Here is a 25,742-nt window from a genome sequence, read left to right on the forward strand (position 1 = left end):
TTAACAAAACATGAGTTAATAATGTATAGTTATGTAGTATGTTAAAAAGCTAAATTTTAGTAAAAATATTGAGTATAAAACACTTATATAAATAATAAATTTTATTTCAATTTGAAGATAAATAATATTGATTGATTTTAGAAAAAATTGAGACTGAATTGAATTGAATCAAATATAAATATATATATATATATATATATATATATATATATATATATATATATATAAACTAAGAACTTATATGTGGAAATAATTTTTTTTTTCAAAAATTAAAATTAAAAATACTTAAATAAAAAAATAATTAAAAAAAACACGTATTGACATATGTATGTCTTTGATGCCGTTAGTAGGTGACATAATTGAAACACTTTTTTAAAAATTATGATGCAATTGAAATGTTTTTAAGAAACTATGAGCAACTTGAAACATTCTAATAAAGTGAGAAACAAAATAGTAATTAAGTCTAAAGGTTAAAATAAAACAAAAAAAAAATATTTGAAATTTAAAGTAATCGAATTAAAATAATTTATTATATATTTTTATGATAATTCATTTAATTGAATGTAACTAATTTTAAAAAAAAAATTATGAATTCGAGTTAAAAAACAATATTTCTCCGATATATATATATTATAGGGGTGTTGCTCCCTCCACCTCCACAGCCTTCTCCCTCCACCTCCTCAATTATCTTTAATTCCAATTATATCCTTAAAGTTAAAATTTTTTATTTTTATTATTTTATTATTTTAATATTTTAATATTTAAATATAAACTAATATAAATATACATTATTAAAATATATTAAAAAGATATTCAAAAATAATAAATCAAAATATTAAAATATCTAATAAAATAATAACAAAAACATAAAATTAAAACAAAGCGGATGACATCTTCAACGGATGTCAACATCCGTTTAAGGCGAAACGGATGTCTGACATCCGTTTTGCCTTAAACGGATGTTGACATCCGTTGAAGGATGTCATCCGTTTAAGCTTCGTTTTCATTTTACGTTTTAGGGTTAAAGGATTATTGGAAAGATTATTGGAAGGATTATTGGAAGGGTTTAGGGTTTAGGGTTTAGGATTATTGGAAGGATTATGATTACGTACCTGGAGAGGAACCACGACAAGCACATTACACCACAAACACACTGCACCACGTACTGCACCGAAAGCAAGAGGAAGATTGCTTGATAATTTTTTTCACGATCACTGAGCTTTGCAGAAAAATATTTTACTCATACAAGGAACTACATAGGTTATCAGTGAAATATGTTATAAATGAGTAAAATTAAAAAACAATAATTCTAAAAATAAAATTTTACTGAGGGGCAAAATAGTAAAGGGGAGGTGGAGGGAGAAGGCTGTGGTGGTGGAGGGAGCAACACCCATATTATAGAATTATTAGTTTTTGCACAACGCGAGGCCATAACCAGAAAGGAGCCCAACGAGGGAGCTTATCGGGCCTCTGATAAATCTCTCTTTAAAAGGGAAATTTCTTCTTGCACCCCTTTTTGGTTTTCTGCACCCGCATGTTTTGTAAAATTTCAACTATACCGTTGCTGAAATTAATAGAAAGGATAGTGTAAGATTTTATTTCGTATTTTAATTATAGTTTCGATATTCTGATTCGTAAATATTTTGGATTATATAAGTTGAAATTCAAAAATATTAATTTTATATATTTTAAATTGTATAACTTAAAATATAAAATTACATTAATAAGTATGTAATTTGGAATATAAATTTACAAATTGCATAATTTATAATGCAAATTTATCTTTTAATTGTACAATCTTATAATACAAATTTGGAAATAAATTTGAAATATAAATTATATTTTAAATTAAGTAATTCGTAATATAAATTTACATTATATTATATATTGTTAAATCTTATAATACAAATTTAAAAAATTCAGAATGTGTATTCCAGATTGCATTGGTCGTGATGTAATTTTAAATATATGGATAAAGATGTTTTCTTCCTGCGAGAGAAATAATGGTGCAATATGGAGAATAATGTTTTCTTAATTCGCATTTCTGAATTAAGAAAACTAATAAGTATACTATAATGTTTCTTTTTTGAGGGTATAAAGTACACTATGATTATTTTTAACATGTGAATAGAAATGAGTGAATGTTGTTTACATTCATAAACCTGATTATTTTCATAACATACAAACAAATACAAATATTTACCCTTTTTTTTACAATGAAATATGCTTAATTGTTTGATTAATTGTTTGTTTGAACTGCATTTACTTCCATTGAGATTTTAATCGGGTGACTTTTCCATCGCAAAATTATCTGTGATTTCCTTAATTATTACGACTTTTTTTTTTATTTTCACTCAATATTAAATTAATGACAAGCCACCTCCTATAATTACATCACTTGACCCACTCATCCACCATTGAATATGAATCAGTCCTCTTATACTAAAGTTATTTTACAATATTGAGTCAAATTTAATTTTTCCTTTATCTAATATCTTTTGAGCCAATTGGGAATTTGAGTTTTAAGAAATTGTTCCTAAGGAACAATCAATAACCCCTTCCAACTTTAAATTTCTTAAACTTAATTTTACAAAAGATAAATAAATGTTATCAGTTTTTAATTTTTATCATTTAAACTATTTTTTTTATCATATCAATCAAAATTTACACTGATCTTTTTAAATTTTATTTTCAAAATTTACCTCCAAATCTTAAAAAAAAAACAATAATCAATTTACCCTTAAATTCATCTATTCTTTTTCATTTTTTCCATCATCAAATGTGAACACTCTCTCTCTAGAAGAGATTATTTTTTTCCTTCTTTCCATTTTTCAATGAAAATTCAATTACAGAATAACAAGTTTTATTAATATCTTTTTTCAGTTATTTTTGACTAATTGTAAATGAAAAACGTTAAAATGTTCGTTACATTAAGAGTATCAAAGAATAATATATTCTAAAAATATTTTTCCCTTTACTATACTATATCAAATTTCCATTCAAATTTTTGAAAGGTGATGTTTACAAACTAAAAATTCTTATTATAATATTATTAAATATTGGTAGCTCATGTCATTGTTTGTTTGAAATCAAAGCTGCCAAAGTTGAGGGTTTAAAGTTTGGTAAACTTTGGTCGTGTGTCGTAATCATGGGCATTCATAGATTTTAGTATCAAAACCCAACTGCCAGATGCTTTGATCACTTCCAAGATTTTGCACTGAACAATTCTGATTTCTTACTGTTATCGCAAATTTCCATTCTTTGCTGTTTCCTCGTAACGGTTTCTTTTGTTGTTTTTTCTCTTCATCTCTGCCATTGGAATTGGATGTTTTCCAAGTTCACAAAACCCCGTGAATATTTTCATTCCCCTTTTCTTATTCTTTATGTTCATTATTTTTTTCTTGTTGGATTCTCCGTCCACCAACTTATGGAACAGTGAATAACAGGTTTCTTAATTGATAACAAGAGTTGGGAGAAAAACGTCTTTGGCAGTGAATCAGGGATATTTGTTTTATTTTCCTGGAAGTGGTGTCCCCAATTTCTCTAAATTTATGGAAAGTTTCTTCCTTTCCTGTTTGTTTTCGATGATATTCACAATGAGGATTATATGTTTTGTGCGGTTTGAGTAGTGATCATGTGTGTGTGTGTTGAAGAGGTAAAATGGATTCGTGGGTTGTTGCGGCCATTGCTGGAGCTGGGTGTTTGGCTAGATATTTGAACAAGCTTTCAAAGAATGTCGATGGTTCATCTCCTTTGTCATTAGAGGATTCCTATTTTGAGAATGATGTGTCCCCAATCCAACCCTTCTGCACACAAGCAGGGAGAGATTCTTTATATAGAAGGGCCTCAGATGTGGATTCAGAGGATTGTCTTTTGGCTTCTGACGAAGGGCTTGAAAGTGAAAAAGTAAGGCTCTTCAGGAATTGCAGCGAGAGTGATGTCCTTTCTCTATCTAACTTTAATGATTATGGAAATGAGCAAGGCTCCAATGTTGTTGGCAATTGTGGTTTCCTACCCTATGATTTGTCTGCAGGAAAATTGGGCCATAATCCTCATGGAAATAGAATCTCTCACAGGACTAAGCGTCTGTATGGGCATATTAGTAGACCTTCAAACTCCTTAGAAAGTTGCCTAATGGCTCAGCTACGCGAAGAGCAAGTCAAATTAGAAGAATCTGTGTATTTGCCATCCATGGCAACAAGGTCATTTCTTGTTGGTGATGGAAACCAAGTGATCAGAAGAGCAAATGACGATGATTCTCTCACCGGAGGTCAAGAACATAGGTTGTATAGAGATGGCAATAAGGTGAAGGATAAAAGTGTATTATTCGGAGTTCCTTCCTTGTCCAAGATTGGATCTTCTAATGATGCCAAGAAGATGAAGATCAATGCAGGCAATGAACGAAGTATGAGATTGAGCCCTACTAGCAATGCGTTAAGTGGAAAGCATATTCATACTCAACATGGTATGGTTCTTCAATCTTGACTTGCAAATACCTTTACAGGCTCTGTTGTGTTGCAAATACCTTGACATTTGGATTTTTGTTTTGTTTTGTCACGAGAGTATTTCACTTGTTAATATAACTTTTTTAGATTCTTCTGCATTCTCTGGTTAGTTACACACTTACAACATGTTGTAAAGGAATCTTGTTTCATTTACACACTCAGGTCATTCGGGTTTACATTTTAATAGTTTCGCCAAATGAGATTCATATATAATGAGTTTTTGAAAACAAAATGGTTTTGAATAGGTCTAAACTCCCTACAAACATATTCGAAGGATGTTATAGAATCTTGGTTTTTCTATTCACATACCAATTTTTCCCGAGAAGGCCAGTGTCACTGTCTGTTCCTTTGCATGTTACTTCATAACCTAAAATGGCTTTACCAAAACTGATTAAAAAATGGTTTTATTATCCGGGCTTAACATGTTTATTACAGCTAACTCAAGCAAGTCACGTGTGTTAGTTATTCACCTGTTGATGAAGTAGGTTTCTAGTTATTTCATGGTCTCTGTTGCTTGCTGTGTGGTGTGTTTTGCTTTAACTATTATTGTTGACACGTACATAATCATCAGATGCATCATTTCTCTTCAGCCTTGGGATTTCTTTTGGGATAATAACCTCCATGTTGGCAAATAAAAGAGAAATGGACAAGTTAAGAGAGTTGTTAAAGCAGACAGAAAACTTTGTTGAAGATCTACAAGAGGAACTTGAAATGAAAGATTCAATGAGAGTGAAAGAGTTACATAATGAAAATTCTGGTTCAGAGGGTACTTATGATCATTCCTTTTGTGATAATGAGCTAAATGGATTTTCACCTGAAAAGCACATGGATAATTTTCCAATAACTGACTGCAAAGAATCATATGGTCAGAAGGAAGAAGAAAGTTCAGAAGCTATGAGCAAAATTGAAGCTGAGCTTGAAGCTGAACTTGAGAGATTGGGATTAAACATGAATGAATCTAACCCAGAAAGACCGCATTCTGAGCTTGTAGAGGTAAGCAAAATTGTTTATCTTCTCCATTTCCTAGTATTAGTAAAAAGATCCTATAGGCACATTTCATTTTCTTATGTTGAAATCTGCTTCATTATTTAGCCTCTCATCTATGGAAATCCTAGCCCCATGCTTGATAGAGTTGAAAACAACAAAGAATTAAGAATGGAATGAAAGTAGTGCTTTCTGATTACACTCCAAGGGATATTATATTAATATTACTCGGTTTCTCCCTGTTTTCAAACCTTGTGATATTGTGTCCTCTTTATGGTTTGTTTTAAGGCACTCTTTATCAATAATTTATTTTATATTTGGTTTAGTTACCATAGTACAGCATATCCCATAGTGTTATCTTTTATAATTTAAAATAGCGTTGCCTATGTGAAATTATCTCGGATGCATGTTGTGCTCTAAACTATGGATACTATAAATGCTTATTGTCAAATATAATCTCACTTTCCTGAAGGATTTTATGGTCCTGGTTGTACCATTTTTATATTTCTCACCAATAAATTAAAAGAACCAAGAAAACTAAAATGGTAATGTAATAAAATTATACAAATCTTGAATCTGTGCTGTTGTGTCTAACTCAACTCTAAAAGCAAATTCGTGAGATAAAAATTTCATATGCCTTGAAAACCTCTACATTGTTGATGAACGTTATAGAATTGATTTGGTTCTAAATATTGCATTGGGTAAGCTGTGTGAGCAGAACAGTTGAAGGTGACCCAATGGTAGTTTGACGATAGACTCTGAAAACATGTTGAATTTTGACAAGTTCTAATTCAAATCCAAAGTCTAAATTATGACGTGGGGTTTGCTTGTCTATTATAAGCTCTACTTTTACTATATCTATAATTGATGTGAGATTTCTGCACCAAGAAATTCAGCAGGCCCTTTGTGTAGGCTTTTTCCTTTTCCCCCATTGCTCAAAGTTGTTGTAAACATCTGATGTATTTATAAGCATATGAATAGGAAAAGGGGAAGAACAATATTATGTTTTGACTGGAACTTTAAGTAAGAATAACAGTCTTCAAACATGTTTCAAACTAAGTGTTTATCATATGACAATTAACTTGCATATTTTTTTACGGAGCAAAATTATGCAGAGATCTATTAGGTATACATTATAGTATGTGAAACAAATTTATATACAAGGGACAGTTATCTATGTTAAGGCACCTATATGGAGAACTTAAGGTAGCTGAATGCATTTGTTACTGTTACTTGAAAATCTGCTTCATTAGTTTTAAGCTGCAGTACGGGTTTCTATTTTACATGATTGGTTTTATTGTATTTAAAATTGGATTTCTGACACTAAACTTGCATTGGTATAAACAAATAAATATATGGCAATGATCTGGAAATTGTTTTTTTGACTTTCTCCCATTATATGTTCCATATTTTCTCTTGACCAATTTGTATATCTTGTTTTCAAAGTCATGAAAGTTGTCATTTCCCCTTTTTTTTATTTCTCTTTCACTTTCTTCTAAAACTTCTTGGACTGTTTTCTTATCATCTATAGGAAAGTTTGACTGTTTTCTTTGAATTCTCTTAATTTGCCAGTGTAGTTCACTTCCCACTCCTGTTTTATTCATATGTCCTCAAAAGTTTACCTCTGTTGTTTGGCTTCATTGTCTTATAGCGTGCTAATGTCACTAAAATTCTTGCAGCATGTTCCTGTCCTTGTAGCAGATTTTGCTCAAGGTGAATTGCAAACTAATGTGATTGGTGGGAAAGATTTTTTCCATTCAGAACTAAATAAGGAAGATAGTGCCACTGTGGTTCCTGTAAATTATGCTGTTTCACCTCATGAACTAACACTGCGCTTACACGAAGTTATCCAATCCAGGCTTGAGGGACGTGTACAGGAGCTTGAAATTGCCCTTGAAAATAGTCAGAGAAAACTGTGGTTTATGGAATCAGAGCACAAGAATCATTCCCAGAAATTTTTCCCAAGAAAAGCATCCTCCTTTAGTGAAGGAAATGTGCTTGCTTGCAATGAATGTGAGCCTATGACTGAACCCTTAGTTATGAATTTATCTGATGACCCTGCAGGTGCTTACAATGGCAGCTATTATGAAGAAATTATAAAGATAGATGACTTTGAAGAAAATTCTCCATCAAGCATGCATATTCCTGAATGCGAAGCAGCAAATGATCTGCTTGCTTTTCCCACGGCTAATGAAGAGAGAGTTTCAAGGGAACTCTCTTCTGGTGAGGAAACAATGTTGGAAGGGCTAAGTTATAGCAATTATGAATCAAATGGTGTTACTAGAGATGAAAATTATGAGTGTGATTATGAGATGGAAAGGCAATTAATAAGGCAAATTGTTGAAAGGACCAAGAAAGGTTCTCCTGTGTTCCAAAATGCTACAAGGATATTGTATTCTATGGATAAAGATGAGCATTAGTATCAATATTTTTTAGTTGACTAGAAGTAAAAGAGGTCAGTAATCTCTCTCCCTTTTTCTGCATAATGAGTGTCATATTATTCACATTCTTTTATTGAAAATATTCAGTTAAATTATACAAATGATTCTTTCATACATTTGTTGGAAAAACATTTGGAAAAACTTTATAAACCTAGATATTGAGTAAGTGTAATAAGGAGTCAATCTTTTTACATTTGTCCAACTAGGATTTGAGTATTAATACATTCATCAAGATTCTCATTATCTAAGTAGTTGAGACGAATGTCCGGATAATTTAATAGTAATTGGATAATCAATTTGTTATCCTAAATGAAATGACAAATTTTTAGCTCTATTTTTTTATAGTAAAAAATTATTTTCCGTTATCAACTTTAATCAAATAGTGTTTTTGTTTTCAAAGATAGCTTTAAATAATTTTCAAGCATAGCATGTTTTGAACAATCTTGAGCATATCTCAAACATCATACATTAATTTTGCACCTGTGCATCTTTTAATAGCTAAAATTCTATTTCCTTCAACACTGATTAAACCTCATTTCCAATCCTTAATTTTGATACATTTTATTTGTCCGACTTTTCGAAAGCTTTTCATAGTGGATCATGCGATTGGTACAGTAATTGTCCACTATGTGACATTTAGTTCATCAAATCAAATATAAAATAAGTTGCTACAAAATTACTTCCACTTTTCACCTTTGACCAACATTTCAAGGAAGATGATGCATTTTTTCACAATGCTTATTGGGAGGAGAAAATTGTTTTTTTTTTACTATTATTGGATTCAACATTTGTCATAATTATAACTAATAATTATGGTACAACTTTTTTTTAAGAGTGTAATAAATCAATGTCACATGATTTGATTATGATTTGGTCTATATGACTTTTGTCTTAAAAACAATTGATCCGATAATATCATCATTTTTAATAATTGTCTCAAACTTATTATTTTAGCTTTGGATTGTATCAAAAGTTGGCTCAAAACTATGAGTAATAATTAAGACGCAATTATTGTTATTTAAAATCGTGTATGAATAGCCCAAATATTATAATTCAACTATAACTTGACTCTCTCCACCTCGAGACAATTAAAGATAAACCAAACTAAAAAAAATATCATTTCTTTATAATGAATGTTCAAAATTTGCCAACTTGCAAGTAATTTATCATTTTTGTCAAGTATATCCTACTTTGAACGAAAATAATATGCATGTCTTTGTATTACGTTTTTTAAATCACAAGTCGTAAATAATATAAACGTTAAAATCGATCGACCAAAATTAATATTATTATTTTTATACTTGATTAGATTTAGAGTTCTCATTCAATATTCAAATCCAAACAAAACGAGTATAGAAATACTAGAAAAATAAAGGTTTAATAGGTTCGGAGGTCCCTATATTTGCGGGTTCATTTCACTTAGGTCCTCCAATTTTAGAAGTGATCAATTAGGTCCCTAATTTAACAAAATTGAGTCAATAATACCCTTTCCGTTAAATGCAAGGGAATCTGAATGCAAATTAAACCGGTGGCATGCTGAGGCATCATTTTATTTGCAGTGACAGAGTTTGAGCTTAATACGTGGCAATTTCTGCAATTTTTAATTTGCATTCAGATTCCCTTGCATTTAACGGAAAGGGTATTATTGACTAAATTTTGTTAAATTAGGGACCTAATTGATCACTTTTAAAATTGAAGGACCCAAGTGAAACGAACCCGTAAATATAGGGACCTCCGAACCTATTAAACCAAAAATAAATAAGTTCAGATTCAACTCTCAATTTCCCTGAGATAGGCTAGCAATATAAAATGAAGTCACTGGAAAAAAAATCAGTTTAATTCAATTGAAAATTTAGGTTTATACATAAAATGAAAAAACACTTTCACATAATTTAAATCAAATTAAACCTACAATTAATATTTTTCAATATATGATAGGTTTATATAATAAACAGAATAATTCATTACAAAATTAATTTTATTTTGACATTTAAAAAAAATCATTAAAATTCAAAATTAAAATCGAAACAAATAAAAACAAAGATTAAAAAGTCAGGTATACTGAAATTGCATATTTGCGAAAAATAGATAACTATATAAAACTAAAGAACTAAAATAACTAATCCAATCTAAACTGGAAAATACGAAATTGGATTACATCAAACCTGACATTATGTTAAAACAATGCCAATCGTTCACACAACACCTTAATTTAAGCAATTGCTAACCCATGAGGTCTTTAATATGTAAATAAAAACAAAATAAATCATAAAATAACAACTGCGAATAAGTTAAATCTATTGCATTCTAACAAAAAGCTCTCCTGCGCCACCAAAGGAGCTTAGGGGGGCACAATATTTGGAATGTGACGGTGAAAACCAATATGTTGTGCAGAACAAAGTCATCACTTGAAATGAATAAACTGATCATAAAATTCTCACACAAGTCTTTGATTATTGTTGCAACTAGCGACAATTCATAGATTTACATGTTGTATGAGGATATCGTTTTGGTTAATAATAAAATCACCTCAATGTAAGCAACAAAAATGAGATAGCTGAATCTTTACGAAAATAGGGGAAGAAACAAGCTGAAAATTATCCTACATTACATCCTTCCCAGCCATGTCCAGCTGTGCCATAATCCTGAAAAATGCACATAAGGTTGTGATATTCCAAAGAGATTTAGGAACATGCGGGATACAGAATTCGAATTGAAAACTACCAACCATAAAATTCCATCAAGCCCTTTTGGCAAAATTATCAGTATCGTCAGCGTCATCCCTGTAATCTCCAAAATCCTCATCTCCATTGCTGCTTGCTTTGCTATCAAATTGACCACTGCCTAATCCTCCACTTCCATCAGCAAAGCTGGTTCCAGTACTTGCCCCGCTACCATCCACAGCACTTCCATCATATCCACTACTGCCAAAACCAGCAGAGCTTCCATGATTTCCTATTCCACCAGCATCACCAAAATTCCCACTGTAGCTGCCACCAGCACCGCTGTCAGCAGGATAGTTATTGCCAGAGCCACTGTCCCCAAAATTGCCACCTGATCCATAGCCACCAGCACCATAGCTGCCACCACCAGCATTTCCACCATAGCTACCACCGCCATAACCACCTCCAGAATTTCCACCATAGCCGCCACCACCATAACCACCAGCAACATTTCCACCATAGCCACCACCACCATATGCACCTCCTCCATAGCCACCACCACCTCCAGCGCCAAAACCACCACCATATCCACCTCCATAGCCACCACCTCGTGATCTTTCATTAGCATAATTTACCCTAATCTGGCGACCATGAAGGTCCTGAAAATGATATACAGAAACGATGCGGCATCATGAAACAAACGATATCTTATTAATCATAAAAAGCATCATTGAAACGACAAAATGCTTAACAAAGTACAGAAAATATAAAACCACAAGCTGATAAGCATCATCACCAGGAAAGTATTACATTCACATAAATCACAGATAAGTTATTGAAAGCTCATCCTGATAAAATACACCTAGGCAAACCTGTTTTAGTGCCTGAAACTTAAATGTAAAACCAATAAATCTTGTAATTGCTTAAGCCTATCAAGCAAAAGGAAAACTAATAACAGCCTGGATAGCGGCTTCCCATCCTAAAGATCTTCTAATTATTAAGCATAATAATGGAGTACACGGTAAGCATATCTCAATCTCAGATTTAGGAACAGAGCAGTCAATCTAGAAAATAGACAAAAGAATAAGGGTTAAAACATAGGTATATATGATTCAGAGACATTAAAAAACAGATTACAGCAAGGAAGCAAAGGTCACAGTCCATGGCAAAAAGTGACAGGTTCACCAGAAAATAGTTGCATGTGTTGGGAATGACTGAAACCTGTCAGAGTGGGCCAAAAATGCTGGAAACAATGTCAGCCATGGGTGGGCATTTGTAAAAAAGAAAAGGAGTGGCTGCTACTTCAAAACAGAATGTTTTCAAGTGACTGAGAAAACGGGGCTGAAGTTCTGAATTAAAGGTGTGTGTGGTGGGTGGGTGGGGGGAATCCAAAATTGAACAGCCTAAACAGCAATCACCTGGTCAACATAGGTTTTTTCCCAACTCAATTGTACACCACTACAGCAAGATGTGTAGTATCACAGCAGCAATAGCCACTGATGTGCTATTATTGACAGCAATGCTTGCTTGTAAGAACAAAGAATAAACAAGTGAGGGCACAGTGAAATGATCCCAGATAGCTTCAGTGATGACAGTTCTCACAGATATCGCCCAAATGTATGCTAAAATAGGGCCATTATCTTCGCTTAAAACAACATTTAATAAAACAAGAAATAGAATATGGGACTGCATCACCTGATGTGGCTGTGACAACCTTGTGTCCTAAGACCCCATCCTCTGGCCACATAATGGTCACCATGATCACAATTTAAAAACTCGCCAAGCACAAAGAAAGTCCGAGTAAACAAAAATCAGCATTTCACACACAATATGCACACTCCCAAGAATTGCACGGGTTACTTGTGCAGCTTCAGCCCGTGATCATTTTGCAACCAACCATTATAAACCACGCTACTCACAATATCATAACAGCATGAACGAGTAGGCTGTGTTACCTGACCATCCAAGGCCTGAATAGCACTCGATGCCTCCTCAACAGACGTGTACGTAACAAATCCAAACCCCCTGGATCTTCCAGTTTCACGATCCATAATTATCCTTGCTACAAGAAGCATGACATTCAAGAGAAACTTTTACTGAGTAAAAAAATTATTTACATGAACGCTGTCAACAGAATTTCATCAACTCCACCCAACTGAATAATTATTACGAAAAAAATACTAAAGAAAGCACGGAACGCAGCTATTTACCATCAACAACTTCACCATATTTTGAAAAAGCTTCCCTCAAGCTTTGCTCATCGGTGGAAAACGAAACACCTGCAACAGAAAGAGACAAACAATGGTTGCATATACTCAAATAATCACTTCAACCAAAACTCAGAAGGACAAACATAAAACGCATGTACTCAAGCAAGGGTACGCACCTCCTATAAACAGCTTGGAGCTTGGAGCAGAAGACAGACAGCGTATGGCCTGGAATAAGGAAGGGGACGACCGCAACTCTGAACTAACCTGTCTGCTAGCAGTCTGTCTTAACAAATTCCCAAGTCTACCAAAGAAAGCCATTGCTGTAAAGGAACCAATAAACGTCAACCACTCTGAGTACAGCATGTAACTCAAAATCACAGTCAAAAACTAGTCAAAAACTCAAGCATCAGAAAATCATCGTCAAAAAACCTAGAGGAAATAAAAGTAAACTATATGAAAACTTAAATGATTTTTTTTGTTTTAGTACCAAACAAGAAGATAGATCCCTAAAGGCAACCAACAAAACTAAAACAAGTCCAACCATCAAACTTTCTGATCTCAACAGGAGATCAAACGATTACCGATGAAAGCATGCTCGCCGATCGAAAACGGAAAAGAAAAACACGTATTATACCATTCCAAGCAATATATTGATCAACACTAACAAATAAACAGATAAATTGATTCTGAAGGATAAAAGATGACAAGCGAAATGAAAGAAAAAACGAAGAAAACCATGGTTAAAGAAGAAGATTGCATAATCGTATTACCTGTGTACACTTCTGAGACTTTTTCTAAAACCCTAGCGAGATATCAATAGATATATGAGAACGGGAAATGGGTTTAAGTAGAGCTTATTAAGGACGTGAGACTCTGTTTTTCTACTGGCTTCATTAGTAAACGGGCCTAAGCCCGTTTTTGGTGAACCATTTTTTTTGCACTCCCATAATTTCCATATACACATCATATGATGGTGAAAGACCATATTGCCCTTAATGACATATATATATATATATATATATATATATATATATATATATATATATATATATATATATATATATACACACACACACACCCTATCTTCTTCTCTTCTCCTTATATATGACCAATATAGTGTCACAATTGTTCCTTACTTCCTTGATCAAGACCATTTGCAATACATTTTTGTTTGTACAATCTAAAATACAATTCCAAATCCATAAATGACTTGTAATAGAATGTATTTTTATTTTGAAAAGTACTTCCTTTTATTTATAAATATATGAATTGTTTTAATATGCAAAGTTATAGCTAATATAATAGGTAACCTCTCTCAATATAGATAAAGAGTTACGGTGTTATTGTGATATTTGAATTTATGTTATTATTTTTACTTACAAAATCCTTGTGTTTCTTTATTTTTAAGATTGAGAGAAATTGAAGCTAGTCTTTTTATGTCTTTAAAATTTTGCTTACCTCATTTAATGTGAAAAGTAAAACAAAATATCTTTCAATCAATTCATCTTTGCTACAAAGTTTATACACTATCAAACTTATCCATGTCAGATAACTTATCAACATCGTTTTATGTTTTACTCTAAATTTGGGATTTTATTTCTATATTTAACAATCATTTTTTAATAACTGTAAAAAAGATCGCATAGTTATGTAATAATTGACATTGTGTTGTAATTATACGATGTAAGATAGATTTATAAAAAACGAATAATTTACACATTTAAACTACACAACTCATAAATCAAATTTAATTTATGTACAATCTAAAATCAAATTAATATTCTAAATTGCATAATTTGAAATTCAATATCATAGTTCAAATTATGCATTATGAAAGCCAAATTTAACATGCAAATGCGCTCTAAAATGATATTTTCAATTTTAGATTGAACAATCTAAATATCACAATTTTTTTTTCATTTAACGTTCCAAATCCAGAAGGTTTTTAAATTACTAAATCGGAAATTTGAATTAAAATTCGAAAAGTGGAAGAAAAAAAAAACTACAAAATGAAAGAAAATCTTACCCTCGTATATTATCTTCTCTTCACCATAAATCCAACTATCCAATGGAGCCTACCCGTCTACCAATACCACCGAATACACCACAACCATGAAAGTGTGTCCAAACGCGAAAAGGTACAACAATACAATACCAATGCAATGAATATCCTACACTGCTATTTAATACCACAATGATAAATTTGAAAATTTGAAACTGAAGGAGGTGCATATGGAAATTGTGGGGACGAAAGAAAGAAATATGTTTTTTGTGATGTTTAGGCCCGGCCCACGAGAGAAGTGAATCCAGCCAGCCAACCGCAGTACTTCCCAGTCACCAGTTTCGATCTGAGTCAGTGTGACTATCTGTCTTTCTTTCTCCTCTGCAATCTTGCAATGGCACAAACACAAACCCAGAGACCCTGTTCAAGCATCATCGATTCTCTGGGTGAAGAAATCGTGAGAATCATCGCACCCGTTTCAATATGCATGTTCTTGGTCGTTATATTGGTGTCAATTCTGAACACCGATTCTTCTCTCTTCGACGCATCGATGAGCATGGTCGCCATGGCCTATACCGAGACAACCTCGGACTCCACCTGGGACAAATTCCTTGGTGCCCTTTTGAACTCTCTGGCTTTCGTCGTCCTCGTCACCTTCGCAACCTTCATCCTGGTTCTCCTCTTTTACTTCCGATGCACCAGGTTTTTAAAACTCTATATGGCTTTCTCCACTTTCATCGTGCTGGGGTTCCTCGGCGGCGAAGTCTCTCTGTTCTTGATCCAACAGTTTAACACCCCCGTTGATTGCATTACGTTTTTCCTCTTGCTATGTAATTTCGCCGTTGTGGGTGTTTTGACCGTGTTTATGTCAAAAATGGCAATTTTTGTGACGCAGGGGTATTTGGTTATTATTGGAATATTGATTGCTTATTCGTTTACTATGTTGCCTGAGTGGACCACCTGGGCCTTGCTTGTTGCTATGGCGCTGTATGATGTTGCTGCAGTTTTGTTACCAATTGGGCCGTTGAGGCTTTTGGTGGAGCTTGCAATATCAAGGGATGAGGAAATTCCCGCATTGGTGTATGAGGCTAGACCAGTGAACCATGGTAATTTGAGTCCTAGGGATCTTGTGCAGAGGAGGCGGTTATGGAGAGAAAGGAGGGTTGATAATTCATATCTTCAAACTGATTCCAACTCAGCATTGGGTCATGGATCCAGTGTTGAATTTCCCTCCGGTTCTGACGGAAGCCCCAGCAATAACTTAAACATGGTTATGGAGAATGCCTCTAGAAATGCAAATCTAATAGCTAATAGTTCTGGTGGCTCTTATGGTTGCATAAGTTTGGTGAATGCAGAAGAGGAACCAGTGCGCGTTCATGAGACTGATTCAGACCTTTCTGCGCCCTTGATTGATCGTGGAATGAATGTCCAGCACGGTAGGGGGGAAGATGCTGTGCCAAGTGAGAATTTGATGCTAGAAGGAATTGGATTGGGTTCTTCTGGTTCAATCAAGTTAGGGCTGGGAGATTTTATCTTCTACAGTGTTTTGGTTGGCAGGGCGGCAATGTATGATTTTATGACGGTATATGCATGTTATCTTGCTATCATTGCGGGTCTTGGCATAACTTTGATCCTTTTGGCTTTATATCAGAAGGCTTTGCCTGCTCTTCCTGTGTCAATAGCACTGGGTGTGTTGTTTTATTTCTTGACAAGGCTCCTACTTGAAGTATTTGTAGTACAATGTTCTTTAAATCTCCTGTTGTTCTAAGGTTAGGAATCTTATTGTTTGGTTTGGTACTTTTGTACCGAACTTATGACATGACCACGAATATTATTAGTTAAAATCTTGGCTTCATGCCCATCTTTAGCTGTAAGGTTTTCAGGAAATGTATATTTACTTTATAGCAATTCACTTTTGATGCCTTTTTATTTAGCTCTAAGGATGTCTTGTGTATCTTATGGCGAAGGGAAATGCAGATGTGGGAATCTAACCACCTACCCTCCCCCACCATTGTGCTACTCAAACATCAGGTGAGAGATATCAGTTGTGCTTATAGGGTCGAATTTTGATACTTTTTTTTTATTAAACCGTTTGTTGATTTTGTTCTATAATTCCTTTCTTTTCTGGTTGGTGCTTAGAAAAAGCCTAGCTTACTGCAGATTTAGGATCTGTGACTGCAAGCATTCCATTCCTGATATCGAAAGTAGAAGAGGTGCCAATTGTTTATAACATGCTTTAGCTACTGAATTCCTATCAGTGTCAAAAGATGTCATTGCTTGTCCAGCTAATTGTGAAGCATAGCATTCAATCACTCTATTGAAACGCTTAAATCCAAGTTTTTCTTTAAGCAATATATAACTGTAAGTTTTTGTAGATGATAGAAATTCACTTTCAAAAAAATAAAATAAAATCTATGGAAGCACTGAGCCAAATAGAGTGATTGAATTGTAATGCAGAGCCAAATAAAGAAGAGGTAGGAAACCTTTGACTTGTAACTATCTCCTTGTCTGAAATGAAAAGGCATGTGATATTTCTTAATATTTGGTTCTATCAACATGAATATCAGGCTTGGTTAATTGAACCTAGTTTTGAAAGTTTAACATGAAGGAACTTTACTTAGAGTGCTACAACTAGAACAATGAGGATAAGTAACTTGGAAGGAATTCACCTTCTAAGTGGAATAGGGCTTTCTAGACATATATCACCGCAGGCCCTAATATTTTCTATTCAGAGAGTTAGCTATAGCAGAGAGGAGTGCTGTGTGGTTCTGTTACATTTGAGATTGGTAAATCATTTATGCGCTATTATGTCAGATATGGTAGATTTTCTCTCTGGAATTTTCTGAATTTTTTTGTGTTCTTCTATTGAGTTCTTAAAATACGCTGATTTAAAATATGTACATTGATTTAATGTTTTAAAATATATCACAAAGAAATTTAATTTAATTCATCAATATTAGTATATTTTTAATGCTTAGAAAAAAAAAAACTCAACAAAAAATGTGGACTCTGGCATTACATATTGTGACATCCCAATTATATAGAAAGCATATATAATAAAGACGTCCACATGCATAATATAGGAAAGCAGTTGAGAGTAAATATAATTATAGTCATCCTCAAAGTACTTCAGAATATAAGCTTAAACCCCAAAGATATCTAAAATATAAGCTAAAAGGGAAATAATATTTCATACTACAAGATCAACCAATAACATCCTAGGAGACTAGACAGCAGCATTGTCCTCGACTTCCAAAGCTGTCTCCAAAGGAACCTCCTTGCCATCTGCACCCATCCAAATGGATGATCATCGCAAGAAAAAACATAAGCAAGCAATACAAATAAGCAAGGGTGAGCTAGATACAAAAATCATGTTATTCAATCACACACAACATGTAAAAGTCACTCAAACATGGTACATTGACATCACAAGACTCATTGCTTTATAGACCGACACGTCCGGACCAGAATGATTGTCGAGCTATGGCGAATTATGCACTCGTGGTGGCCTCTACTGCTTTGCAAAGCCGTTGCCAATGGGTTCCACCCTACCACACTCACGAGGTTAATCCGTTCCGCGCCCTGGAGCATACTGGAAGCCTCCAAGACTAAGACCTCCTGCTACTCCTCACCACATGGATCAATCCTCTCTACTTGAGAATGAAAGACCATTGGAGCGTCAGCAAAACCCCCAAGACTGAGCTACCATGCAATCATTCTACACTAAGGATCTCACCAAGAGATCCTACAGAGATCCTACAGAGATGGAACTTGATTTACAACTTGGATCATACTTTCATTACTTTGTAATCATATACTTTCTGCCACAATCAACATATGCACAATCTCAACAATATACATTACTCATCACTCACAAATTATAAAAATAACATCTCCACAATTGAATCTAAGTTAATCAATACCAAGAACCAAACAACTTCAACTAACCCATAACAGCTCATAAAATGCATCAATTTATACATACCTACAAGTAATATAATTATTGATTAACACTCACGTTTCAATATAAGAAACAATTATCCTTACTTTATTATATATATATATATATATATATATATATATATATATATATGGATCTTACTTTGAATTCCAAACACACAGTGACTGATTTTCTAAATTTATAATTGACTAGAAATTAACACATGATAACTTTATGCATCTACAATTAACTTGTTTTATTTTATTTTCATCCTAGTACAGATCTTTCTTTACCTCAATTGGTCACCGGAGAGGATCCAGATGTCTGAACGCATCAAACTCACCTTCGACGCCAGTACATATGACTAGTCACAACTGACTGGACCAGGCCAGGGCTGCTCTATGATCAGGGATGTGCCAACTCAGGTTTTTAAGGTTTCTCTGTCCTACCAAAAAAGAAAGGCTCTCAATAATTAACAATTAATTTATTTAAATTATCTACCATGTTCTCTTATGCTCTAAATCTGAAATGCCTAATTTTAATATTTTCACTTCCTCTCACGGCAACCTCAAACAGTACCTCTACATCTATTTAATACCCATATACATCCTATTACAAAACCCTTATGTATATAACACCCAATACAATAAAAGTCATAAAACAGTTTCACAAGAACACACCAGTTCAACATTCATATGCATATATTTTTATAAAATAAATTCATACAAAAATAATTAGCTTCCCTTACCTCTTGAAGTTGAGCAGTATAGTCAACTAGAGTGCCCTAACCGTGCCTTCACAGAGAAAACCCAAAAGTGCCCTACAACCACCTAAATGGTGATGAAAACAGCTCTTAGAGCTAGAATAGACAGAGAATCAAAAGGAGCATCCTGCAACCAGTAAAGCTGCATGTCCTAAGTTCAAGAAAAAGTGGAGAAACTGACTTACCCGTCCAAATAAAAATCTAATCGGATAAAAGGGAAGCTCTCAACTCCGTGAGCGAAATAACACCACCTATTTGAAATTTCAACGGTTCAAATGAGTGCAAGGGTAGAGAGAAGGCAGAGCAAGAAGGAGAAAATGGAGATGAGTTTAGAGAGAAAGGGGAACTGGAAAATAAACTCAGAGCTGGAAAAATGAGGCATCTTCTGAAGTCCTAGTGCCCTTAGCTTCTTGGGCCAGGTTGCAGGGCCCAGTAGCCTTACATTTTCAGGCTCTTACACATATTTTTCTCCTCTAAAAGTTATTTTCTTTGTTTTCTGCCATACCTAAAATTCGGTAAAAAAGAATCAAATTCAAATCACATTAATTTTTTTTCGTGTTAAATAAGTTTTCTAGCTGACATAAAAGCCAAACATAAAAGCTAAAACGTGTTAAATTGTATAAAAAAAATAAAATACTACCATGAATTATACTTGATACATATTTAATATGTAAAAAAAATATAGCGCAATTAAATAAAAAAAATTTATATAAATAAATTCTAATTTCTTTATAAAATTAAGAGACTAAAGAAAGCGTATTTTTCCAAAAAAAAATTATGACGACTTTGAACAAAAAATTGACATTGATAACATTGATAGAAAAATAATAATTATAAAACAATAAAAAAAATTCATGAAAGGCAATAACGTTTTATTTCACATTAAACAAAACAGTCCCGTGGAAATAAAACTCTTATTAATGTATGGACAGATAATTTGGTCTAGGCTTGTTTCATTCTGCACTCCAACAATTTCTTATTCCCCTTCCACTCTTTCTCAAACAAGGTTTTATGGAATACATTGTTTATTATATTATGAAAAGTTTATTTTAGAATAAATGGGAAGTAGATGGAGTTTAGGAATATCAAATCGTTTAACTAGTAATTAATTTTAGAAAAAAAATAATAATACTATATTGACAGATTTAGATGTCGATTTTTAAATTAAAGATAATAGATATATAAAATAGTATAATAAAAAAATATAATTAGATTGTGAATTATTCTCTAAATTAATCACTAATATTAGTTTTCAAACTTTTAAGCTTTCAAATCAATTAAAGTCTAGATTTATCTATTCGTAACAAATTTAGACATTAGTTTATTTAATAACTAAAAGCTTGATAATTAATAATTAATGTTAGTAATCAATCCATACTCAAATTATTATTTTTTATTTATAATAAAGATTATTTTATATATCGTTAATATTTATTTTACAAAATTTATTCTTATTTAAAATATTTTCTGCTAACGTCTTTACCAAGTGTGAGTGATGCAAAATTTATATTTATAACTTCTTTAACCAATACCCAAACGTTTTTCTACAGAATTAATGATGAGGTTTGATTTTTTAAAATTGGCAATAATTTTAAAATATAAAAGAGTAAATTACAACTTTTTCTTTGTTTTAACTATAGTGCTCTATTATTTTCATCTCTTACATTAAAATATAACGAATACGAGTGCGTAATTTTTTCCATTAAACTTCTGTTAGTTTCCGTTAAAAATAAATGTTACTATAAAAAAAATCTTTTACAGTGTTCCATTTTCTATGAGATCCAGCTCATCGTCTCTTATTTTTATTTTCTTACAAATAATCTAATGACTAAAAATATCTTCTACCTTATGAAATCTGAATCACATGCTTCTCTTTTAACAAATGAAAACACATGGCAATTCTATTTTATACTTAAATCATAAATTATCTGTGTTACACATTTGTCACTTCCTAATGTTTGGTTTTCCTATAGCACCTCTCACAAACAATGCCGGCGTTAGGAGTAAAACAAAAAAAGTAATTATTATTAAATTAACATATTTATTAAACATTAAGTACTAAAAGTGAGAAACTTTTTACGGGGTAACGAATTCAATGTACACTAAAAAAATTTTATAACTTTTATAATTTTTTTCATCATATACTTTTTGTTAGAATATATTTTTTTCCATTAAAATCATAAATTAATTGAAACAGTAAAAACTTTGCACAGTAATGACAACAAAAATTAGTTACAGGCGTTTGAGGTTGTTTTTGCTTGAATAACTGCCAACTAGACTTCACTTTTATTTCGGCCTTCATAAGATCATACAAGAAATAAGCCACCTCATATGCATGACCAATGGTCAAATGAGCAGCATCACAGTTGGCATGCATGACAGCCAAAGTTCGTTAGTTGTTACTCGAGAATGCAACCTCCTAAACTTGTGCAACACCATTCGTTTTATTTAAGCTTTTTTTTTATCTCTCAATCTTTCATCTTCTTCGATATAACTTTCTTCCCACCATTTTCTTGATGTACCAATAATTTGACTCTGTTAGTACTTTGAGGGAATATTGGGACTGCTGAGTTCTTGGGCATATCTTGCTTGATTTCAGCAGGGCCTGATCGGCAGTCTCCTGGGTCTTTCGAACACGCCGCCTTTTCATGTAATCTTCTCATTCTTCCTACACTTCTTCAATTGAGGTTTTCTTGCCATGTGTTTTCTGTTGTAATTTTTACTTTCTGCATGAAGATTTGTTTCTTTCACCGTCATGTCGATTCAATTTCAATCCTGGGACGTTTATAATATACCATGATAAGGAAAATATTTGTGTTCTCTTTCCATCTGGATGTTTTGCAGACAAAATGTCAGTTTTAATGCCTTAAAGAAAAGGTGATGAGAAATTAATAACCAAAGTGCACAACTTGAAGAGTTTTGGGAATTATTATTAGTCATTATTCTCTTCCTGTTGTTTGTCTCCTTTGGCTTAAGAGAATGATACGTTCTTTCACCTTCAAGTGACTGCCAAAAATATTGCTTCTTTATGTTTTTCATGCAAAAACGCTGGTTGATTATGATATTTTAAGATGAGAATTTTCCTTTTTGACTTTGGTTTTACAGCAACTAAACTTTCCACTATAAAACCTGGACCTCGTTGATCGATGGAAACTGGAGGTGATAACAAAAATATAGGTAATGAAACCAACAACACAGGTAATAAGTGCATAATGATTAAACGCATCATTCTTCAAGTAATACAAGTTAGGCTCTCAAGTAATACAAGTTTGTCTTTCGTAACATCTGTAAATGAATGATCACCAGGAAGTTCATCCCATGGTGCACTGGAATCATCACAAAACCAACCTTCTACGAGTGTTCTCACAAAAGTTGAATCACACGCTCCAACAAAATCTACCGAAGATGTTGCAGGTGGGGTTGTACAAAACCCTCCAGTGCAGATGATGGAGCGTCCAGGCGAACCAAACACCTCTCCCAATTACACCTTTCCATCTCATGTCTTCTCCAAGAGTACTGCAAACTCTCAAGTGGAATGGAGCACTGCCTCTAATGAATCATTGTTTAGCATCTACATGGGAAACACGAGCTTCTCAAACGAATTAGGTTGTTTTAAATCCTGGGAGTTGGATCAGCCTTCTGCTTCGCAAACTCAGAATCTAGCTGCCTCAACAAATAAATTCAATGCTATCAGCAAAAGAACTCATGAACTACAGAACGAACTTAGTTCCAAAAATGCTGAAGCAAAAGCTGCCGAGACAATGAGGGAGGTCATAATGGAAAGTAGTCAAACCACACAGAATGTCGGTAAAGGAGATGATAAGGCTTTCGAGCCTCAACGCCAATCAAATGACAGCACCAATTCCTATGCGTTTCAACAGTAAGCTTTGATCACTGACTACTTTGTTATTATGTGTAATGATCAAATTGTTTTAAATTCAAATACTGAAAAACAACTATCACACGTTCAAAAAGAACAGGACTGTCTTACGATTTTTCTTACATGCTTGTTGTAAAATGTATGAGCAAAAGGATGAATATTAATGAGACATGCATGATTTTTCCTCTTGAATTAATATGAAGGTCGTCGAAAGATCCAGATAAGAGTGTTTCGTCCCTGAGTACTGGAGAGAAACAAGAACAACAGGAGTCATCAAACACAGCTGATCAGGCCCCAAAACCAACCACAGATGCATCAAACGGCTGGAGTTGCTTTTCGTGCTGCTCGTAGAAATCAGCACATCTGAGTTTTTTTGTATTCTTACAAAGCCATTAACTATTCTTGTCGTCTAATTAAGCTAGTATCATGGGTAATCTGAATAGCAGAATAGATCTAGCTAGTTAGCTTTAATTCTAATTTTACTTGTGTTGTTTATTTTGTACATCTTAGTTGATCAGGGACGAAACTTTTGATTAACTTTGTAAGATACTTTAGCTCACAAAGGAATAACAGAGGCAATTATTGTGGTATTATGTTGCAGACTTGTCATTTGAAATGTCTCTTATCGGATGATACTTTTACACCACAAAACACAAAATTTAATTTATTTAACACTACAAAATAATAATGTTTTGATTATATTTATATTATTAAAGAGGTGTTGAGTTTAAGAAGATCCTCAAACAAATTTTTTTCACTCTTATTTACTTTACACAATAATACCATGAATTCCAAATAAATTTATACAATCACTTACATTCGTTGTTTTGTTCTTTTTCTTTTTAATTATAAAGATATGTTTTTGATAATTACATTATCCTTGAAAATAAGTTATCGAATAAATATATAATTATAAAAATATTAATTTTCAATGATAAAACATTTATGATAATTGAAAATTTAAAATAAAAAAATTATATTTTGATACCATCAATCCAATAAATTCTTATGTAATTTTACTTCGATAATATATATTAATATTAAAATTTTAATTTATAAATGAAATATACATTATTAAAATATTAGTATAATGAGTTGTTAAATAATTGTTTGTGTAAGACCTATGAAAAATATTTACCTTAATAGTAACAATTTTATTACTAGTAGTAATAAATTTTTCTTTATGAATGGAAAATATAATTAAGAAGTTTATGTAAAAATAAAACGTGGAAAGTTAAATAAGAAATTTTGGTAGCTTAAATGGTAGAAAATTGTGGTGATTTCAAGAACATGGGTTCAAACTCGGAACAACCTCTGGTCAAGAAACTAAGTCTGGAATAGAGGTAGGGAAACTAACCTTTCTAAGCTTTTATATTATGATTTAGTATAGAGGTCCTGGTCTATGTGCCGGTTTTGGACATAGTGTTGAGGACTAACCTTGTGGATGGTATGAAGTATTTTGGAAATGTATTTGTAAGAAGAAGTAGAAGTCATCACAAATGCATAACTTCTCGTGACCGCCCATCAACGTATCATCCGAATGAGTGTCTATTGGGTATTGTGGAATGAGTGTCTATTGGGTATTGTTGAATGAGTGTCTATTGGGTACTGTGGAATGAGTGTCTATTGGATATTGTGGAATATGAGTGTCTATTGGGTATTGTGGGATGAATGTCTATTAGGGATTGTGGTATGATGGGATGAGTGTCTATGGTGCGATTATTGTATGATGGTATGAGGGTGCGTGACATAATTATTATATGATGTTTGTTGAGTATATCAAAGTAATTATGCATGTTTTATAAATGATTTGTTGCATGTTAGCTCACCCTACTTGTTTGTGTTTGTATATGTGCGATGATCGTATAATTCGTTATACGGGAGCAGATGAAGGAATGTCGTCTGATTCAGTGCCAATGAAGAAAGAGATAGAAAAATAAATTAGAAGAATTCGAGTTATATATATATATATATATATATATATATATATATATATATATATATATCAACCTTATGAATGTCCAAATCTCCAAAAGGCTAACGTATTCCCCACTTTGCTTAATAGAAAATCCACGAATGGTTGAATATGAGTTTCATGAAACACAGAGGTAGAGAACAGAAAAGCTAAGCTGATTTCATGAAAATGAAAACACCTAAGGTTTCAATACTGTTCTTAGGACAGGAGGAAAATTTTCAAATAAAGCGTTATCCTCCAGAGAGACAAGCACCCATGGATGATTTATAATAACCAAATGTAAGGTTTTACCAATGTGATAACTAAAATTATTATACATTTTGCAGCATTTTCATATAGCATAACACTCATCCATTGGACATGTTGTATAGAGTTGAAA

General features: G+C 32.9%; 4 protein-coding genes across 4 annotated transcripts; 3 read left to right on the plus strand and 1 right to left on the minus strand.

Annotated features, from left to right (window-relative positions):
• Nucleotides 1–3,118: 3,118 nt before the first annotated feature.
• LOC124830698 (uncharacterized) lies at nucleotides 3,119–7,975 on the plus strand. Its single transcript, XM_088105056.1, has 3 exons — nucleotides 3,119–4,465; nucleotides 5,077–5,498; nucleotides 7,169–7,975. Exons 1-3 carry the CDS (start codon nucleotides 3,661–3,663, stop codon nucleotides 7,907–7,909), a joined length of 1,968 nt encoding a protein of 655 aa, XP_087961182.1. The 5' UTR covers nucleotides 3,119–3,660; the 3' UTR covers nucleotides 7,910–7,975.
• A 2,363-nt stretch (nucleotides 7,976–10,338) lies between these two features.
• Nucleotides 10,339–13,655, minus strand: LOC124830679 (uncharacterized). The gene is made up of 6 exons (XM_047304459.2): nucleotides 13,574–13,655; nucleotides 12,980–13,123; nucleotides 12,804–12,872; nucleotides 12,549–12,655; nucleotides 10,659–11,252; nucleotides 10,339–10,575 (listed from the first exon to the last, which is right to left on the minus strand). Exons 2-5 carry the CDS (start codon nucleotides 13,119–13,121, stop codon nucleotides 10,671–10,673), a joined length of 900 nt encoding a protein of 299 aa, XP_047160415.1. The 5' UTR covers nucleotides 13,122–13,123; nucleotides 13,574–13,655; the 3' UTR covers nucleotides 10,339–10,575; nucleotides 10,659–10,670.
• Nucleotides 13,656–15,149: 1,494 nt separating this feature from the next.
• On the plus strand, nucleotides 15,150–16,738 carry PS2 (Presenilin-2). Its single transcript, XM_047304460.2, has one exon. It carries the CDS (start codon nucleotides 15,200–15,202, stop codon nucleotides 16,571–16,573), a length of 1,374 nt encoding a protein of 457 aa, XP_047160416.1. The 5' UTR covers nucleotides 15,150–15,199; the 3' UTR covers nucleotides 16,574–16,738.
• A 4,869-nt stretch (nucleotides 16,739–21,607) lies between these two features.
• On the plus strand, nucleotides 21,608–23,961 carry LOC124830702 (homeobox-like protein). The gene is made up of 4 exons (XM_047304498.2): nucleotides 21,608–22,158; nucleotides 22,614–22,685; nucleotides 22,815–23,388; nucleotides 23,592–23,961. The coding sequence occupies exons 2-4, from the start codon at nucleotides 22,655–22,657 to the stop codon at nucleotides 23,737–23,739; spliced, it is 753 nt and encodes a 250-aa protein (XP_047160454.2). The 5' UTR covers nucleotides 21,608–22,158; nucleotides 22,614–22,654; the 3' UTR covers nucleotides 23,740–23,961.
• The last annotated feature ends 1,781 nt before the right edge of the window (nucleotides 23,962–25,742 follow it).

Source organism: Vigna umbellata, chromosome 1 (assembly GCF_029865625.1).
Source record: "Vigna umbellata cultivar VRB3 chromosome 1, Vumbellata_1.0, whole genome shotgun sequence".
NCBI classification, from domain to species: domain Eukaryota; kingdom Viridiplantae; phylum Streptophyta; class Magnoliopsida; order Fabales; family Fabaceae; genus Vigna; species Vigna umbellata.

What these genes read in the sequence shown, in the direction of transcription:
- LOC124830698 (XM_088105056.1), top strand. Translation starts at nt 3,661, where the DNA reads ATGGATTCGTGGGTTGTTGCGGCCATTGCTGGAGCTGGGTGTTTGGCT. An exon ending in GCATATTCATACTCAACATG is followed by an intron (nt 4,466 to 5,076) that starts GTATGGTTCTTC and finishes CATAATCATCAG; the next exon opens with ATGCATCATTTCTCTTCAGC. An exon ending in CGCATTCTGAGCTTGTAGAG is followed by an intron (nt 5,499 to 7,168) that starts GTAAGCAAAATT and finishes AAATTCTTGCAG; the next exon opens with CATGTTCCTGTCCTTGTAGC.
- LOC124830702 (XM_047304498.2), top strand. Translation starts at nt 22,655, where the DNA reads ATGGAAACTGGAGGTGATAACAAAAATATAG. An exon ending in AGGTGATAACAAAAATATAG is followed by an intron (nt 22,686 to 22,814) that starts GTAATGAAACCA and finishes AATGATCACCAG; the next exon opens with GAAGTTCATCCCATGGTGCA. An exon ending in AATTCCTATGCGTTTCAACA is followed by an intron (nt 23,389 to 23,591) that starts GTAAGCTTTGAT and finishes ATTAATATGAAG; the next exon opens with GTCGTCGAAAGATCCAGATA.
- LOC124830679 (XM_047304459.2), bottom strand. Translation starts at nt 13,121, where the DNA reads ATGGCTTTCTTTGGTAGACTTGGGAATTTGTTAAGACAGACTGCTAGC. An exon ending in ATATGGTGAAGTTGTTGATG is followed by an intron (nt 12,656 to 12,803) that starts GTAAATAGCTGC and finishes TGCTTCTTGTAG; the next exon opens with CAAGGATAATTATGGATCGT. An exon ending in TTCAGGCCTTGGATGGTCAG is followed by an intron (nt 11,253 to 12,548) that starts GTAACACAGCCT and finishes TATCATTTTCAG; the next exon opens with GACCTTCATGGTCGCCAGAT.
- PS2 (XM_047304460.2), top strand. Translation starts at nt 15,200, where the DNA reads ATGGCACAAACACAAACCCAGAGACCCTGTTCAAGCATCATCGATTCT.